At 26.7% G+C, this 18,340-nt stretch overlaps 4 protein-coding genes across 25 annotated transcripts; 2 read left to right on the plus strand and 2 right to left on the minus strand.

Annotated features, from left to right (window-relative positions):
* The first annotated feature begins 283 nt into the window (after positions 1-283).
* LOC114875821 (putative hydroxypyruvate isomerase) lies at positions 284-1,574 on the plus strand. Its single transcript, XM_029186551.2, has 5 exons — positions 284-598; positions 680-791; positions 886-1,058; positions 1,126-1,245; positions 1,316-1,574. Exons 1-5 carry the CDS (start codon positions 403-405, stop codon positions 1,501-1,503), a joined length of 789 nt encoding a protein of 262 aa, XP_029042384.1. The 5' UTR covers positions 284-402; the 3' UTR covers positions 1,504-1,574.
* Positions 1,575-1,767: 193 nt separating this feature from the next.
* LOC114875816 (palmitoyltransferase ZDHHC2) lies at positions 1,768-9,903 on the minus strand. Of its 8 annotated transcripts, XM_029186535.2 has the most exons (11): positions 9,100-9,903; positions 8,906-8,932; positions 8,722-8,816; positions 8,528-8,648; positions 8,216-8,439; positions 7,862-7,991; positions 7,638-7,764; positions 6,810-6,896; positions 5,509-5,639; positions 3,700-3,759; positions 1,768-3,147 (listed from the first exon to the last, which is right to left on the minus strand). In XM_029186535.2, exons 1-10 carry the CDS (start codon positions 9,245-9,247, stop codon positions 3,740-3,742), a joined length of 1,110 nt encoding a protein of 369 aa, XP_029042368.1. In that variant the 5' UTR covers positions 9,248-9,903; the 3' UTR covers positions 1,768-3,147; positions 3,700-3,739. The 8 variants fall into 8 exon arrangements, with proteins under 8 accessions (XP_029042368.1, XP_029042372.1, XP_029042369.1 ...); XM_029186539.2 differs by lacking the exon at positions 6,810-6,896; XM_029186536.2 differs by lacking the exon at positions 3,700-3,759.
* Positions 9,904-10,267: 364 nt separating this feature from the next.
* On the minus strand, positions 10,268-13,182 carry LOC114875777 (sphingolipid delta(4)-desaturase DES1). Of its 8 annotated transcripts, none has more exons than XM_029186471.2 (8): positions 13,079-13,182; positions 12,919-13,007; positions 12,472-12,574; positions 12,066-12,242; positions 11,668-11,807; positions 11,380-11,593; positions 11,075-11,286; positions 10,268-10,947 (listed from the first exon to the last, which is right to left on the minus strand). In XM_029186471.2, exons 3-8 carry the CDS (start codon positions 12,551-12,553, stop codon positions 10,807-10,809), a joined length of 966 nt encoding a protein of 321 aa, XP_029042304.1. In that variant the 5' UTR covers positions 12,554-12,574; positions 12,919-13,007; positions 13,079-13,182; the 3' UTR covers positions 10,268-10,806. The 8 variants fall into 8 exon arrangements, with proteins under 8 accessions (XP_029042304.1, XP_029042303.1, XP_029042297.1 ...); XM_029186470.2 differs by having other exon boundaries at positions 12,472-12,578; XM_029186464.2 differs by lacking the exons at positions 12,919-13,007; positions 13,079-13,182 and adding an exon at positions 12,647-12,830 and having other exon boundaries at positions 12,472-12,578.
* On the plus strand, positions 12,821-18,315 carry LOC114875774 (tyrosine-protein phosphatase corkscrew). 8 transcript variants are annotated; one of them, XM_046290127.1, is made up of 13 exons: positions 13,551-13,705; positions 13,792-13,829; positions 14,258-14,380; positions 14,448-14,642; positions 14,779-14,956; positions 15,075-15,187; positions 15,265-15,533; positions 15,614-15,693; positions 15,775-15,957; positions 16,032-16,208; positions 16,291-16,507; positions 16,598-16,749; positions 16,817-18,315. In XM_046290127.1, the coding sequence occupies exons 3-13, from the start codon at positions 14,304-14,306 to the stop codon at positions 16,979-16,981; spliced, it is 1,806 nt and encodes a 601-aa protein (XP_046146083.1). In that variant the 5' UTR covers positions 13,551-13,705; positions 13,792-13,829; positions 14,258-14,303; the 3' UTR covers positions 16,982-18,315. The 8 variants fall into 8 exon arrangements, with proteins under 8 accessions (XP_029042287.1, XP_029042288.1, XP_029042289.1 ...); XM_029186454.2 differs by lacking the exon at positions 13,792-13,829 and adding an exon at positions 12,821-12,898 and having other exon boundaries at positions 14,794-14,956; positions 15,614-15,957; XM_029186455.2 differs by lacking the exon at positions 13,792-13,829 and adding an exon at positions 12,919-13,016 and having other exon boundaries at positions 14,794-14,956; positions 15,614-15,957.
* Positions 18,316-18,340: the final 25 nt, after the last annotated feature.

The following is an 18,340-nucleotide window of genomic DNA, read 5'->3' on the forward strand; positions in this document are numbered from 1 at the left end:
TTACATTTCTTCCCATATTATACATATAATGTAACAGTTCTCTAAAGAACTTATATAATTCATAAATTATGATAACATTACAATACAAATCGTTTTACACTCCCCTCTGCCCTTCAAAAATTATCCCATTTAATAAATAGCGAGGTTAGCATCGCATAATTATGACTGTTTTAGTGACAACAAATATATATATATATAGTACATTTTGTGGACAATACAATAAAAGCCTTAGCTATATCTTTCTCTCTCTCTCTCTCTATATATATATATATATACACACACTCATCTGTTTGATATTAATTCTGTATATATGCACTTGAAAGATAAGAAGAGTTACATAATATAACAAATATTTAATTTTCTATATACATTTGTAGGGTGAGAATATTCTTTTAATTAAATATGAGCCTCAAATTTGCGAGTAATCTGTCTTTTATGTTTACGGAGGCACCATCTATTACTGAAAGATATAGATTAGCAAAAGAGGCTGGTTTTAAAGCAGTAGAAAGTGGATTTCCTTTTGGTTACTCTGTTAAAGATGTATCAGAAGCTAGAAAAAAGGCAGATATTGAGCAAATTCTTATAAATGTATATACAGGTATTTATTAATTACTAATAATAATAAAAATTGTATAAAATACTTTTGAAAACTATGGTGTTTTTTATTTGACTTTAATAGGAGATGTCACGAAAGGGGAACTGGGATTTGCAGCAATACCTGGACAAGAAGAAAATTTTAAAAAAAGTATTGATACCACTATAGAATATTCAAAAGCTTTAAATTGTTTGCGGTAAAAGTATTTTATATATATGTTATATATTGATTACTAATGTTATGATCCTTTTTTAAACATTTAAGATTTTAATACATCATTTTTTTATTAGGATTCATATAATGTCAGGAAAAGTAAATCAAATAAGTACTACTAATGATAGTACATATTTAAATAATCTTCTGTACGCAGTGGAGAAATTTGAAAAAGAAAAAATAATTGGTGTTATTGAACCTATCAATAATATTACTGTACCAGATTATTATATGAATAGTTTTCAAAAAGGTATTTCATATAGAACAAGTGTTTGTGACAGTATTGTTATGTTTACTAATTTATTTATTTAATACAGGCTTAGAATTAGTAAAAACAATTAATAGCCCGTTTTTAAAATTACAACTTGATGTTTTTCATCTGCAACATATTTCTGGTAATATTACAAGAAACATCAAAGAATTAATGCCATATATAGGTATATATTTTTTATTCCATACATAAAAATTTTAAATACATGTAGAAATTACATTTCTTTGAATTTATAGGACACGTACAGATAGCACAAGTTCCTAATAGACATGAACCTGATACACCAGGAGAAATAGATTACAAATATGTTCTTGCTACTTTAGAACAAGAAGGATACAATGGATATATTGGTTTAGAATACTTTCCTAAGTCATCTTCAAGAGAAGGATTAAGTTGGATACAAAAATATGGTTACAAATTGTAACATAGAGCCATAACCACTTAATTTTTTTTAAATTGTTCAAGAAAAGAATAAAGCATTCCCACTGATGATTATATTTGCATCATATTTCTCATATTTTTATTATAATATATTTCATATCATATTATTATATAATAAAACGAAAATGAACAAAATTTCTTTAAATACATTTTCTTTTTTTTCTTAAATTGAATAGTGCAATGTATTTCTTTTAATATGACAATCAATAGTAATACTATGGTCAGCAATATAAATACGAGACGGAAATGCTACAAAAACCTATAAACTTATTTCAGTTACATAGATATGAGATTTGTTAATTACAAAATGCATACTGTATTGATTTCCAAACATACCACTGTTTCAAAATTATTCATTTTATATTAATAAAAATAGCTGCAAAAATGTTAAGTACAAAATATGTTTACTTGTAACTTAATAATCAAGTGAAATACATTTATAACAATTAGTGAACAACGTGTTCGTTACATTATTAAAAAAGAAAAAAAAAGGAAATTATTATAGTGAAAAAATAACATGAATGTATAAAGAAACCATACATTTTTACTACAATAATTAATGATTATGTTATATTATATTATAGTTTCTTGACTTCAAGAACATATACATATAGGATGAAATCTGATATGTTTTGTATTTTACAGCAGATATTGTGAACCAACATTTTATACAAAATAAAAAAATTTGCTGTTCCACTACTTTAATAATTATATTGATCTATTATTTATTCTGTAATGTTTTTTATTTGAAAAAAACTATAGATATTATTTTTCTATTTAATAGCACATCTCAAAGTTAGCACAGAGTAGTTTCCAAATCTACAAAGAACAAAGCTTGAAATCTTAAAATCAATGAAAACAAGCAATATGTTATAACCACAGATAGTTGAGAAATGGGACTTTGGGTAGCCCCTTACACTATTACCTGTGCAACAGTTCATTATTCCTTCAAAGTAAAATTTTATACTATCATTAAATTTGTAATAGTAACGTTTTTTAACTATGAAAATTTACATTTATCATCAAATTATTTGTTCATGCTCTACATTTTGGTGACAGAAATTTTAATCAGCAACTTGTTATTTATAAACTATGCCATTATAAATTGTAACACCAATTATATATGCTATCATACATAACAATAGCTACACTACCAATAATATTATATATACATGAAACGTTAAAAATTTTGTGCAACTTATCCTACATACATTTGCTGCTAATTTTTTTTTTAAATCATATAATATGTACATGAAAAAACAAAAAATGAAGATTCCAATGTAATGTATATGATCTTAGTATTAATCCTTTGTATCTGTACATAAAATTATTTTACTAAATAGAACAAAAATAGCAATCAATAAAACTTCTTTAGTGAAATGTACTTAATTTGCGAGTCATTAGTAAAGACAATGAAATATTTCTTACCAATTTTCTCTAAAATTACATAATTAAATTAAAAATGACAAACACAAAGGATTTACATAAACATTTTGAAATGAAAATCTGTTACCGCTAAACATTTGTCAAAGGCATACAACACAAGTGGAAAATGGTATCTTAAACAAGTTCAGTTGCTTCCACCAGTGGCTGGTTAGCATCAGCAGTTGACCCTATCACAGCAGTGCTGTAAAATATTTAAAACAAAAAAAGAAATATTTAATCAAATATACAGGGACTGATAGTATAAACACAAATATTTAAAAACTAAAATATTATGATACATGATTTAAGTAACAACTTAGCACCTTCTCTGTATAAAACTGCAATAATTGTTAATTTCTGTAAATAAACAAACGAACAAAAATTAAACATGCAATACAAAACTCAAGTTTGCCATACTATTCCGATTCTGTATGCCTAATTAAAATGGTATTCATAATTTGTCTTCTAATATATTCCTGTAATAAATCTTATACTATAAAGTGATGTTATACAAAATAGAAATAGAAATATTTCAAAATAAATATTAAAACGATTAATAAATAAATTATGAATAGCAATGAATATAATACATTAACGACGTTTATAAATACACAACTTTTTACACTAATTCTATAAAATTCAATTCTATTTTCATTTTAGAAACAGAAAATTTATTAGTACTGCAAAATTTTAGAAAACAAACATGTTATTTCTGATTAAACATCAAAATGTCAAATGTACAATTCATTATTACCCAGTGCCAAGAGCCAAAATTGTAGCTTCTTCTACCAAAGTCATTTGATCAAAGGTGGACCTGTAGTCAAAAACTCAACCTAAATATTGCATTAAATAAATGCATCAATATGCACGCGTTATACGTTTTACATTCAAATAAATCTGAAACTTCTTGAGGCTCAGTATTTCTCATTTATTATTTCTTAGATGCTATAGATTGTAAGCCATGTCCAGTAGAATGAACATGCCATTGTTTCAGCAGGAATATGGAAAAATATTGATACTGTTATCTCCTAACATCTTGTTAGTTTAGGACATGACTTATATCTGAAAGCTTCTAAAAATAATTGTACAGTTTATTATTTAAAAGATATGTACATTACAAAAAATTAAATATATTATGTATAAAACATAATACAAATTTATAAATAGATACTAATAAAAACATCTTACATACATCAATTTAAATTCCTTTTTATTAATCTTAAGAACAAATTACTTTTCTTTCTATCACTATCAAATGCAATGAATTAATTAAGTTAATGCAGTGTAATCTGAAAACTGTAAGTACAATAACAGATTAATAAAAATACAATTTATTAGATGTGTGTAAAAAAGAAAAAAAGAAATAAAATTTTTAATCACAAAATCAACACTTAAAGATAAAGTTTAAGCTTTTTAGTTATTCATTAATTTTGTAATAAATATATGTATATTAATCTGTAGTGGAACATGCATATTTAAATATAAACATAATTCTCTATTCATGCAATGAACAGCTTCAATAAAATGGAAACAATAGGTTAAAAGTTGATGATACCTAAAATATTTACACTCATTGCAAACACATAGAATATTTGAACGTTACCAATTTATTCTTCTCGTTTTATTACAGCTTTTTTATTTAATAATAGATGATAAAATTTTATATATATTTCATACATAGTATTTATTATGTATCCTGCAAATCAGCAAATACATAAATAAGGAATGTAACAATTAATTGTACATAAAAGTATTGTACAATTTATATAACTTTTATATAATTTTTTTAAGCATAGTTTTCTAATCATCTTATTTACTGTATAAATTTGTATGTTTGTACTAATTATCATGAAAAAATGTTCCCTATTAACTACATAAGTACTTATTTTTAAACATTTTATATTTTGACTGTTCTATTAATGATTAAATTTTTGTACAAAAAGCTATAAAATGCATATAATAATTACATAAAATAAGAATGTATTGGTAAACTCTTTGTTAACTTATACTTTCATAAAATTAATATATATTTTCATGAAATACTAAAATTTCGTTTCACTTAACAGTTTACTTTATATTAGCAAAGTTAAATATTTAAATGTTTTATAAGTTTATAGATTAATTCATTCTTGAAAACTATGTGTAAGTTATATAATAATATTAATATTTATCTATTTTAATATTATATACTGTATATATATTGAATTTAAAAAAAATAAAAAAAGTAAAGAGTTTACAATTGATACTATTAATTCACTAAATCAATTCCTATACGTAATACTTAATATAAAATAACATTTTAAATACTACAGTATTTAAATACACTTGCTGCTCTTTGATAAGATAATAATAGTAAACTTATTTGTGAGAGAAAAGATGATTAAAATATGTATTCATATTAATATATAAAATGATTCAAATAACTGAATAACATTTTCTTTATAAACATAATACATGTAGTAATTATGGCTAATATGAGTTTTGTATCAGAAATATTGTGTATTTGAACAATGCATATGGGTTAATGCACTGTCTCAACACAGAGATTCAGACTACACAATACCTGATTGTGACCCATAAGGAGGTGGAGAATCAAGCTCGGTCTCATCACCCCACTGTTGGGTAGTAGGTCCCAATAGAGTATGTGTGTCTTCATCGCACAGCCGTTCAGGAAAGTTTACCCCATCTCCAAAACTGTAACCCACACCCTACCTTCTACTTGATGTAATCCCATTCACACCTAGAGGTAGTGTAACTACCTAATTTTAACAAATTTGTATAAACTACAAAGTGTTTCAAGATTAAAATTTAACTTTCCCTTTTCTTAATTTATTGAACACAGTTTTTCTAACAAATATTATACTGAAAGTGAATTTTACTTTTTAGTATACAGATTTTTATACATATTTAATTCTGATACATAATTTTAATTTTTAACAATTAATAGCAACACTATAATATTAATTATAGTTACACTTCCTCTTATAATTAAATAAATATTAATCTGTAAGAACCAGATGCACAATACTTTTCAAAATTGTAAAAAATTCGTACTAGCAATAAATATAATCATGTATCAATATAGAATATAATGCATCTACGAAAGGAACATGCATTTTTAAATCAGCTTAAAATGAAGCTAATACCTATTTCAAAGTCCACCTCAATTAATGATTATCTGTAGATTAAATACAAGATATAAATTTAATCTTACTTAATTTTATGATAAATAATAATACCGAATAACTTTAACACAATGTTTAACAAACATCATATGAAATAAAATGGTAGATTGAGTTATGATAGGAATAACAATGGCCGTAAATGTTACAAAAGATTAGTCTACCTATTAAAATTCAACATTACATACGAACATATTTTAATAAATTATGAAACACGTGTAACAATAATTAATTAAAAAATGAAGTAAATTTAGTATTTGAGTAATAACTCGACCGACATTATGTTATTAAAAATGAAGATGTTAATATCAGTAGTAAATCAATGAACTCTCATAACAGTAATTCCTAAATAAAAGCAGAAATAAAATAGTTGCATGCATTAAGAAGCAATGTATACAGACTATTATTACTTTGGAACTCTGTATAAAATAAATGAGAAATCATAATTTTTTTAAACAAAAAGAAATCTATGTAAAAACTAAATACAATGAACTTAAATAAAGCAATATGAAGAAAATGTTTTTTCTTAATTTATTTAAATCCTTTTTGAATGAGATAACCGATTAATCAATGTTATTAAATATTAACTGCCTTTTAATCAATAACACTAAGGAGTTCCATAGTAAAGTTTATATATGTATAGCTATTATATTTTGGCACTGTAGACTTCTATAATGCTGACCTGTTTCGAGTACTGCCCATGGAGTCGTAAGTATTGGGTGTGCCTTGATGTTGCGCACGTACCGGATAGGTGACACCGTTTCCAAGACTAGAACACATTTAATGCACCCATCGCGACTTAACGGTAATACAATTACTATTACGTTTATATATGTAGTACAATTAATTGAAATGTTAAAAAAAACATACGAATCCTCAATACATATTACTAATAAATTTTGTAATCATATAACAACATTTGTAAGCATTGAAATAATATAAGAAGTTGTTTAAATATTTGATCCTCGATGGAATAGAAAACGGATTTATGTGACTGATTTTTAAGGCAGTTTATATAATTTGTATACATAGACTTTGTTCAATTTTACCATTTTCTTCACTTTATGTTCTATCTATAAGCCAGTTGTCTTACAAAGTTATACTATTATGTCCACTTAATTTAAAATATATACATTGTAAGAAAAATATGTATAATATAATAGAAAGCACTGTAAGTTAAAATGCTTTTATGTCTCTAAGAACTATTCTCTATACATATAACGATATGGATAACTAATTTGTTGAATAAATGACAATGATAATTATTAATTTAAAATAATTTCTGCTACGTTATACACGTAGTATAATACATTAACGTAAACGTGCTTCTTTACATAATGAATAAGCATGAATTATAAATGCTTAAATAATTGTAATATTAATACCAAAATCCTTTATGCTCATATATTGTGCAAATGGTTCACAGTCTTATAAGTTTCATTACATCATTAAAATTTGAAGTTTTACGAATTAAAGAACTAAAATATCTTAATTATATTGATAAACCTACCTAGTAAAAATGGGAAGGAACCATAGTTTAGGATTATCACCAAATACTTCTTGGAAATTATTGTATTTTCCAAGACTAAAACCATCTTTATCCTTCCCTGTACGAAACATGGGTGGTGTGAATGCCTCTAAAAACATTACACAGTACAGTGCAGATAATAACAGATATTACACTACAAACAATATTTAAAAAATTATGGAAGGGCATGCATCTTTTTTAATTACCTAATGTAGACCTGTTGTGTAAAACAAGGTAACAGTGATAAAAGAAAAGAGAATTTAAACTAACAGCAAACATCAATGCCACAAAGAATAAGAAAAGTAGATGAAATCTACCCATTCCATCCAACTCCCCCTACAAAATAAAATTTATATTATTTTCAGAAAAGAACGGCATAAAAAACAATACATAGAAATTTGAATTTCCCTATAAAAATCATACATTTACTTTTTTTAATTCAATAACAATCATTTATAATTGTAACACATTTGAGTAAGAGTATATTCCACAAAATGATTTTGTAACAAATTATATATTAGTATAGATAAGAGAAGTACTTAATAAAAAATAATACTTACTTTCCAAAAGCGTATAAAGTATTGTAAAGATGTAGCAGTTATAAATATACAATACAGAAGAGCATATGCCAGGAACAGCATGAAAAATTTATAGTTGTGAAAACCTACACAATTGTTTACCCATGGACAATGGTGATCCATTTTTAAAACACATGTACTACACACACTGCAATGATGTGCTCGATCTGGTTTAATTAACTGACATTTTTCACAAAAACGTATTACTAAAAAAACATTATACAAATGTATATACGTATTTTACGTGTACGTGTATGTGTAATATATACATTATTATATAATATTTATTAATACCTCCTTTTATAGTGCGATTTGTGATTGGAAGATCTTGTGCAAATCTTTCTAAGATTTGTCTCTGTACCTCTTCAGTTTCAGCCTGCTGAAATTTCTCCATTTCTACATCTGGTATTCTAAACTATTCAAGATATCACATTATTAATTTAATATGTATCTGTGCTATAATAATTACCGTAAAGAATAAATCTTACCTTAGTTGGTATTTCTATCAAGTCTGTAAATACAGTTTGCCAATAAGACCATAAGAATAAGAAAAATAGAACATGATAGAAAAACAAGTAGAATACTGTTAACAGAGAAATATCATTGAGTTAATGATATATTATTGATATAATATACTTTTTTGTATATGATAGTAACTATATATATACATACCTTTTTGAACATAATTATCTACTGTATCTAAATAGAAAAAAGATTAAAAAGAATATTAGTATATGTACGTAATATATCAACTTTAAATTGTCAACATAGTAATTTAAATATTTTTATAAAATAAACATAATTTCATTCAAATACAGAAGTGTTATCCCAATTATTAAAAGGGAATCGTCTTATAGAACACTTACAAAAACATAACTGCACCACATAAGCATAATATGACCATAAGACAATCGTCAAGATGAAAATAACTGGTATCCATTTCACGGCTTTTACAAACCACCAACACGATCCGTTTTGCTTTCCCATTCTACTTGCTGTATTACAGATATACATGTGTGCAAAATTATACTATTCACGTACACATTATTTTTTTCATTATCAGATCGATGTACCATTGCAGATATTTTAGACGGAGCGTAGGCATGCAAACAAAACTTTCTTTACCAGAAGAAACCATTTTATAAAAAGTAGCCTAAATTGTACTTTGCTGTCGGTACTTCCTTTTTATTAGTCATCAACATTACGAGTACCAATATTTATGAAAAAACATGAAATATCAATTAGCTTTTTGTTGAACACAAACAATGTTACATCTTACACATGCTTTGCGCATCACCGCTATACAATTACTATTTAAAGAATACACGCGGGCATCTTCGTATACTTCGCGATTTCAATTGCATTAATAAAAAATTAATCATACAAAAATGTTACTTCATCAGTTATGATAACTTTATCGAATGTAATTCTTCCAAAAAATTAATCAGTATGAGTAATTTTTGTTAGCATTTTCTTTAAAATAGAAATCACCTATACAATGAATAGATACCATTTTTCGTTTTTTTTTTTTTTTATTACTATGAAACAAAACGAATTGAGTTACTACGCGTTTAAAATAGCCAATTTTCAAGCTCAAAAGTTATATAGATTGATATAGATACAAAAGTATGATTAGATAAAGACCAAAATCTGAGTGAGTGAAAAATTTTAAGGTACTGTTTGTAATATTCAGCCTTGAAAAATACTATTATATATATACATATGTATGTATGCACATATGAACTGCTATTAACAATGAATAGGATTCTTAAAATATGTAAAGATGGTAGGCAGAAATGTATAATTTTCACTCACTGAAAGCTTGTATATCATTACTGTACATACAAGCATTTAATTTAATGTTATTATAATACAAACAATTTAACACAAATTTATAACATTCAGATGATATATTTTGATTTTTAGATTCTTAAAAACTGTTGATTTTTGAAAACAATTTATTTCAATAAGAAGTTCAATAAATAATTCATACCTGACTAAAACTAGAACAAATATTTGTATTGAATTCAAACATTAGTGTTTGTAATAGAAAATTTATTCCATTATGACTAGATTACAAAATTATGAAAGCTGTTTTCTCTGTATACGAACATGTTTAAAAAATATTATACTAACACCTTCAATCGAGTATCATTATATCTAAATATTCACTTTCTCTTTATTACATTTCATTACATTTAAATTATTTATAATCAATCGTGGAATGGAACATTTTTTTACTAATTTAGCATCTTCCACTTACACTTTAAACATTGTGATAATTTAGCAGGTACATAGAATTAATTTTATAAACACAATTGTACATAAACCATTATACTTTACCATAATATACTATAAATGTCAACAAATATTAATATAATGTGTATATTATATTTCAAACTTGTTTTTTGTTATTACTATTGACAAAAGACAAACAAATTTTATTGATTCATACTGAATATAATGAAATAAATTAATAATATTCTATGTATTCAATATACCAATAATGTTAAGTATCAGATACTAAACATTATATTATTTCTACAAAAGCAAAAAATTAAATTTTCTAAGTTTTATGAAGCAAGTCCTTTATGTTTTCGCTTTATTCTTGCATATGGGCCTATATCAGGATCCATAACAAAATCATATAAGACTGAAACCCATGAATTATGTTGTGGTAAATTATCATAGAATTCAGGGGCTATTCGTTTTACCTACGAGAAGCATAAAATATTTTTATAATATTCATTTTTCATATACAAATAACAAAACCTTAAGTAAAAACAACTATATTTGGTATAGTTCCCAAGAAATAAAACTCTAGAATGGAACTGAACTTGCCTCTGGTAATCTTGAACCAGGTACAGCAGGAAAATCATGATGTTCATTGTGGTACCCAACATTAAATGTAATCCAATTTAATGGACCATAATAACTATATGTTTCAAAACCTTTCTTATACATATAATGTTCTGATATAAAGTGGCCAGCTACAGGATGTAGCCCCATAGCCATTGCTGACCCAGTAAGCAAATAAACTAAGACTTTTCCACCTATAGAATTAAATAAATCATCCATTTATTATTACTGCACACATTTATATTATCGCATTATTTAATTCAATTGTTCATCTGTTAAAAACTCACCTAAAAAGTACCATAACAATCCATCAAATGTAAGTTGTATAATCAAATTTATATATTCTAATAATGTGGGTGGCATAGGATAAACGACAAGAGGTCGAAATGCATAAAAAAATGGTTGTAAACCTATCCAACAAAATTTTCCAAATGTTGTACAAAATAATTTTGCTTCTAATAAAGTTGGTAAATCAGTATCTAATTTCTCATCTCCTTGATACTACAATTTATATATTATAATTATTGAATCTATCAACATCATTTATTATTATTTCATTTAATATTTTTACTTACACGATGGTGTATAAGATGATATTTTTTGAAACTAACAGAAACTGGTATACCTATAGGTAAATTAGCAAAATATCCAAATAATCTATTGGCCATTGGTCTAGAATGTCCAAAAGCAAGATTATGTGCTATTTCATGTATTGCTAAAATATAATATAAAAGGATATTTTTATTAATACATCATATATCATAAATAAATTGGAGTATTTGATGATTATAGTGAATATAACAGATAAGATTAATGATTCATTGCTCTTGAAATGACATTATAATCATAAAATATTACGATAGTTTGATAAGATTATTCAAGCCTTTGTATAAATAATCTGTTATGAGAACACACAGACTTTCTCTGTATGTTAGTCTTAATAATAACCAATATGATATTCTAAATTACATACCTAGCATAAGGGAGTGGTTAATTATACCTCCAAAACAATATGCCACGAGGAATAATAATGGATAGCTTAAATCTTTGATAAAAAAAAGAGATATGAATTGAGTTAAAACCATTCCTGTAACTATCCATTTGAAATTTGGATCATATCCAAATAGTTTTTTTATTTGGGGATATTTTTCTGAAACAAAAATATATTATAAAATAGGTACTGGACTAAAATTTTGGATAAATGTAAGCGCATAACAATAAATATTAACTAAGTTTTTTATACATATGACAACAGCAATCGATATTATTAACATTTTTAACAATATTTTGTTGACAATTGTTGAGGAAAAGCATCAACGATACAGATGAATTAAACAAATTATAATATTTGATGCATATACTACATTTTACATTCATACCTAAAATTATTTTACGACGTGATGCGTGCGGTTCTTCGGTATAAACCCATTCAAAATCAGTTCTTGAAACATGCTGACCCATCTTCGTCTGGAAAACCTACATCTATCTAAGCAAAATATATTTATAAGTACTCAATAATTTTTAATAAATTAATATACATGAAAACTAACATACTATAATGCCAACATAAAGCGTACTGATATTTCACAGCCGGCAGAATTTGCAATTAGCCGTATCAATTACTCAAGATAAACCCTTCCAAGAGCAGCGCCCGGAGTAGCCCGAAGCTAAAGAACATCCCCCACGCTGTCTGCGTTTCTATGGTACTGAAATGCTGGTTGACATCGCCTTAAACATGGACGCCCAATACTGACTTTGACCGCGATGCTCGTCCCTGTCGTATTTACTCGTTTGTGTCCCTTGTATGTAAGTAAATACATACTTACCTGGATTAAGGTGCTTCCCGTGAAGATTCATTTATTTTTTATCGTATAGTGATGTTGATGTTTGGAAAGAAGAGTGAATACAGCGCAATCTATCATAAGTAACGAAATTAAATGCGTATGCAAGTGTAAAGTAGTACTTACATATTGTATATATACATACCTCTGGAATTCTCCCACTCTGTGCTTCTTCCCCTCAAATAGGTTATCAAAAAAGGTTATGAAAAAAAAAAAGTGAACTCTCCTCTATAAGTATGATGTATGTATGAATACCTTGTCTATCATAGAGGACCATCGTGTTTTTTTTTTTTTCTTTTTCATAACCTATTTGAGGGGAAGAGACAGAGTGGGAGAATCCCAGAGACCCGTTGGATTTAAGCTTGATTTGATTCAGTTTATTACCATGCAATTATCGTAACATAATAACGGTAGATGGCTCAAATGTATTTATTATAAATATATATATATATATATATATATATAACGAATCAAATCGTGAATTTAAATTCACAATGTAACTATAATTCTATGAAACCGACATTAAGTTTGGTTATCTGTTTACTTTGAAAGTGTCCACTCTAAAACTAAAAATCTATGGTATAATCTTTCAATGGTTTCAGTTTTTTTTGTTTTAGGTAAAGTGAATGTGTCAAAGACTGTGACGATGTGTAGTTAGCATTAAGCTAAAAGCAATTACAGTGGCGAATTATAAGTACGAATATCGATGAAGCGTTATGAATTATTAATAACCAGCTGGTCATAGTTGGAATTACGACATGGCATCTCGCAGGTGAGGCACGTTTTTATACTTGCATAAAAAATATGTAATTATCATAATTCATGGACAATCATTGAATAGGCCTACTTATTTATCAGTGTTAACCGCGGATTATACTCAAACAATCAGAAATAAGGTATGCAGACTTAAATAAGTTAACACCGTCGTTTACTGCATATCTAAGACGGATACAGTACTTTTAAATTTCAGTACATATCTAAATAATATATGTGTATTATTTATTTGAAACGAAATTTGTAACTATGCTTGTACAGTTTCAGTTATATTTGTAATATAATTATTAAACTGATAAAAAATGGAATAAAAATGTGGTTTTGTTTATGAAATTATTGTATGAATATAATAATTTATTTAATAAAGTAATAAAAATAGTGAAAATTTTAATAAATTATATTCTCTTGAAATAAAACATTGATAATTAATAATGCAGTAAGTTTACTACAACTTTGAAATACAAATTCTAAGCTACCTTCTTATATTCCTGTTGCATGTTATATAAATAACAGAGTTTGTACAATATGAATGTAAAAATGTTTATTACAGATGGTTTCATCCGAACATATCGGGTTTAGAAGCAGAGCGCTTATTAATGGAACGAGGTTATGATAGTTCATTTTTGGCACGTCCAAGTTCATCTAATCCCGGTGATTTCACATTGTCTGTAAGGTATGTATACATATATCATATTATCTTCAAATAAATCATTTTTGTGACATATTTATGTTATTTTTAGGAGAAATGGTGAGGTAACTCATATTAAAATACAAAATACAGGAGACTTCTATGATCTTTATGGTGGTGAAAAGTTTGCAACCTTGTCAGAACTTGTACAATTTTATATGGAAAATGGAGGGCAGTTACGCGAAAAAAATGGAGAAGTTATCGAATTAAAATATCCATTAAATTGTGCAGATCCAACAACTGAAAGGTATTTCTTTAACCAAAGTACAATATACATTTAGTATTTTCATAATAAACATTATAATAAGCTCTGTTATGCATTGGAAGAATTTCTTGTTATTGTTACTTCAAATGCACGCATATAGCATGGTATGTGTTAATAGTAAAATATGGGTAAGGTGGTTCCATGGCCATTTATCAGCTAAAGAAGCAGAACGTTTAATGCTGGAGCGAGGTAAAAATGGATCTTTTCTGGTTCGTGAATCCCAGAGTAAACCTGGTGACTTTGTACTATCTGTACGCACAGATGATCGTGTTACACATGTTATAATACGATCTCAGGTTAATTTCATTTTGTATTTCATATTACATATTCATAATAAATTTTTGATGTATGTATACCACAAGTTACAACTATCATACACGATTCATTGCTACTATAAGGTAACAAATATTGCAGGATAATAAATATGATGTTGGAGGAGGTGATAAATTTGATAGTCTAAGTGATTTAATAGAACATTATAAACGTAATCCAATGGTTGAAACAAGTGGAAGTGTTGTTCATTTACGGTTAGTACGTCATCTTCACTTCGTAATATATGTGTCTTATACGTCACAATATAATATATTTATCTCTTATTTTGAAGACAACCTTTCAATGCCACTCGCATAAATGCAAGCGGTATTGAAAGCAGAGTGAGACAATTACATAAGGAAAATGGTTGTTCAAACGGATGGCTATGGAATGGAGCTACAGGTAGCAATGAAGGTGGAACAGGGCGTGGTAAAGGAAAAGCTGGTTTCTGGGAAGAATTTGAATCATTACAACAGTTGGAATGTCGTCACTTATTTTCTAGAAAAGAAGGTTTACGTCCTGAAAATCGAGCAAAGAATCGATATAAAAATATTTTACCATGTAAGATTTTTTATATATATAACCAATTATCTTATCGATAATAAATTAGTTAAAATAATTGTCGAGTAATTATTTTACAGTTGATCATACAAGAGTGCGTTTAAAAGATGTTGATCCAAGTATTCCTGGAGCTGATTATATTAATGCCAATTATATTAGGGTAAGGTTCGGATTAAATTTACTTGTATTTGAAGGAAAAACTAACATTCGATATTATATGTACATGTTAAAAAATTTACAGAATGAGGAAGGAGATAGTCAAACTAGTGGTATTAATGCTGGGGGAGATAGTGGATCTTTTAATAAATGTTACATAGCAACACAAGGTTGTCTTCCAAACACAATACACGATTTTTGGCACATGGTGTATCAAGAAAATACACGAGTAATAGTTATGACCACAAAAGAAATGGAGCGAGGAAAAGTATGTCTTTTAAAGATAAATACCAGAATTGTATTTTAAAATTGTATGTACGTATATATTTTATTTCTTTGTAGAATAAATGTGCTCGATACTGGCCAGAGGAAGGTGAAATTACAGAATACGGAGGTGAATGGAAAGTTCGTGCTTTGTCTCGTACTTCAACGGCAGATTATACATTACGAGAATTTTTATTGCATGGAAGCAAGCCATGTTTCACAGAGTCTAGAAGAATTTACCACTATCACTTTCAAGTACTTCATTATTATTTGCAATGGTTCTTCACTTATATTTTAAATAATGAAATTAATTATATCAGTTGCACTAACTTTTTAGGCGTGGCCCGATCATGGTGTTCCATCAGATCCTGGATGTGTATTAAATTTCCTTCACGACGTTAATGCAAGACAAGAATCAATTGCTGCTTCTCTTACTTCAAACGGTCAAAGTGTAGCAAGTATAGGACCAATTCTTGTACATTGTAGTGCTGGAATTGGTAGAACTGGAACATTTATTGTTATTGATATGATTCTTGATCAAATCAAGCGTCACGGTAATAATATTTAAATTATGTTTATTTTTATTTTCAATGCATACTTTATATAACATACGTTTAAATATTTTGTGGACATTCTGTTTGAAGGATTGGATTGTGAAATTGATATTCAGAGAACTATTCAAAGAGTACGTTCACAGAGATCAGGAATGGTTCAAACAGAAGCGCAATATAAATTTGTTTATCTTGCTGTACTACACTACATTGAAACTGTATCTCAACGAATGCAAGCAGAACAGGTAATTATTTAATTATTTCTTGACCTTTACTTACAAATTGAATTCTAATTTACTATTGCTTTTACAGAAATCTCTTCATCTAGGTCGGGAATACACTAACATTCGTTATAAAAGTGAAACGAATGTTACAACTATGGGCGATATACCGGTCCCTGCATGCACTACAACAACTCTTTCAGCGTCAACACATTTCACATTACCTACTTCTATCAGTAATTTGAGGCCAAAGTAATTATCATTAGCACCAAATATCACCAAATGTCGACATTTTAAAAAGCATAAAAGAGGCTTCGTTACTCTCATCAGATCAGATATGACTTTGAGCTTTGATATTATTTTCGTAACAAATTATGTTAATTTGTAAACTAATTGATTATTTCTGATATTCTTTCAAAATATGTTCTATTGTAATTAATCTACATGCGAAAAATCTTATTATATTTGAACTTATGAACATATTTTTTGCATATACACACGAATATAAAAATATAAAAAGATTGCAGTTTCAATATATTGCACTTAAGTTGTTAAAGCAATCAGTAGTACTCTACAGGTAAATATTGTGTTACAACAACAGCAACAACAACAAAATAATATTTTATAACGATTTAAGCTCAGCGCTAAATGACAAAAAGCACTAGAATGAAAAGTTTCAGTAGTAATTATATTAAGTATAATACAGGTATATAATTGCTTTCATACTATTATTTTGCTATCTATATTACGTCAAATATTAATTAAATAACAAATTTATCTCGATACAGTTATTATCATTCATGCTTATTTTTTAAAACTATCGTGAATCTTACGATACGTATCGAATTTTTTAGAATTTTCCTAGCTTCCGAGTTTAATATTACATATTGCGCCTCAAAATACATTGATATTTGTTTTTATTGTGATTACATAATTGTACAATTTTTTTAGTTATATTTAGAACTGACTTTTATACAGAATTTTCATTTTAATACTTTTTCAAAGATTATGAATAAAAAACATTTATTATTTGTAAATTTTATCATATTGAAAGGCAGAACATGCAAATATGTGATACACCCAGTTTCACATATAATAAGACGTGTATGGACCATTATTTTATTGCAATTAATATTTCTTAATTTTAGTAAATGTACTTAATTACGTTATAATTATTAAAATTGACCTTGAAATTTTTTTAATTTGCATCAATCATTTTTATACAGTTTTTTTAACTAGTTAAACTAATTTTCATAGTGAATATTTTTTCATCGCATTGTTTATTGCCATTAAAGATATACATGTGATAATGATTGTGACATTTAGAACTATGTTATGCGCATTGTCATGTAAAATTAAATGTTTGATATCTTCATGTTTACTCATATGTGAAATAATATATTTCATTGAATATTAGGACTGTGTTTATCAAAGTGTATATAGTAGATAATAATATTAATTATAATAGTTATTATTATTATGTGGTTTAATGACGGATTTTAATAAACACTGTTACAGACAAGCATACATATGTAGATGTAATATTAAATGAATGTATTATAAATCATATTAAATATGTAATTAAAAGGACGATTCGAAATTGTTTACATAAACT

This window comes from Osmia bicornis, chromosome 2 (assembly GCF_907164935.1).
Source record: "Osmia bicornis bicornis chromosome 2, iOsmBic2.1, whole genome shotgun sequence".
NCBI lineage: Eukaryota > Metazoa > Arthropoda > Insecta > Hymenoptera > Megachilidae > Osmia > Osmia bicornis.

Bases quoted from the DNA above. Each gene is read 5' to 3' on its own strand.
- LOC114875774 (XM_029186454.2), top strand. The intron at 15,188-15,264 runs GTTAGTACGTCA...CTTATTTTGAAG, and splicing joins GGAAGTGTTGTTCATTTACG to ACAACCTTTCAATGCCACTC. The intron at 16,508-16,597 runs GTAATAATATTT...TTCTGTTTGAAG, and splicing joins TGATCAAATCAAGCGTCACG to GATTGGATTGTGAAATTGAT.
- LOC114875816 (XM_029186535.2), bottom strand. From the start codon at position 9,247: ATGTATATCTGTAATACAGCAAGTAGAATGGGAAAGCAAAACGGATCG. The intron at 8,440-8,527 runs GTATTAATAAAT...ATGTTTTTTTAG, and splicing joins AAATCGCACTATAAAAGGAG to TAATACGTTTTTGTGAAAAA. The intron at 6,897-7,637 runs GTAGGTTTATCA...AATGTGTTCTAG, and splicing joins TTCCTTCCCATTTTTACTAG to TCTTGGAAACGGTGTCACCT.
- LOC114875777 (XM_029186471.2), bottom strand. From the start codon at position 12,553: ATGGGTCAGCATGTTTCAAGAACTGATTTTGAATGGGTTTATACCGAA. The intron at 11,287-11,379 runs GTGAGTTTTTAA...TTAATTCTATAG, and splicing joins ATTGTTATGGTACTTTTTAG to GTGGAAAAGTCTTAGTTTAT. The intron at 10,948-11,074 runs GCAAGTTCAGTT...TGCTTCTCGTAG, and splicing joins CTGGTTCAAGATTACCAGAG to GTAAAACGAATAGCCCCTGA.
- LOC114875821 (XM_029186551.2), top strand. From the start codon at position 403: ATGAGCCTCAAATTTGCGAGTAATCTGTCTTTTATGTTTACGGAGGCA. The intron at 1,059-1,125 runs GTATTTCATATA...TATTTAATACAG, and splicing joins TATGAATAGTTTTCAAAAAG to GCTTAGAATTAGTAAAAACA. The intron at 1,246-1,315 runs GTATATATTTTT...TTGAATTTATAG, and splicing joins AGAATTAATGCCATATATAG to GACACGTACAGATAGCACAA.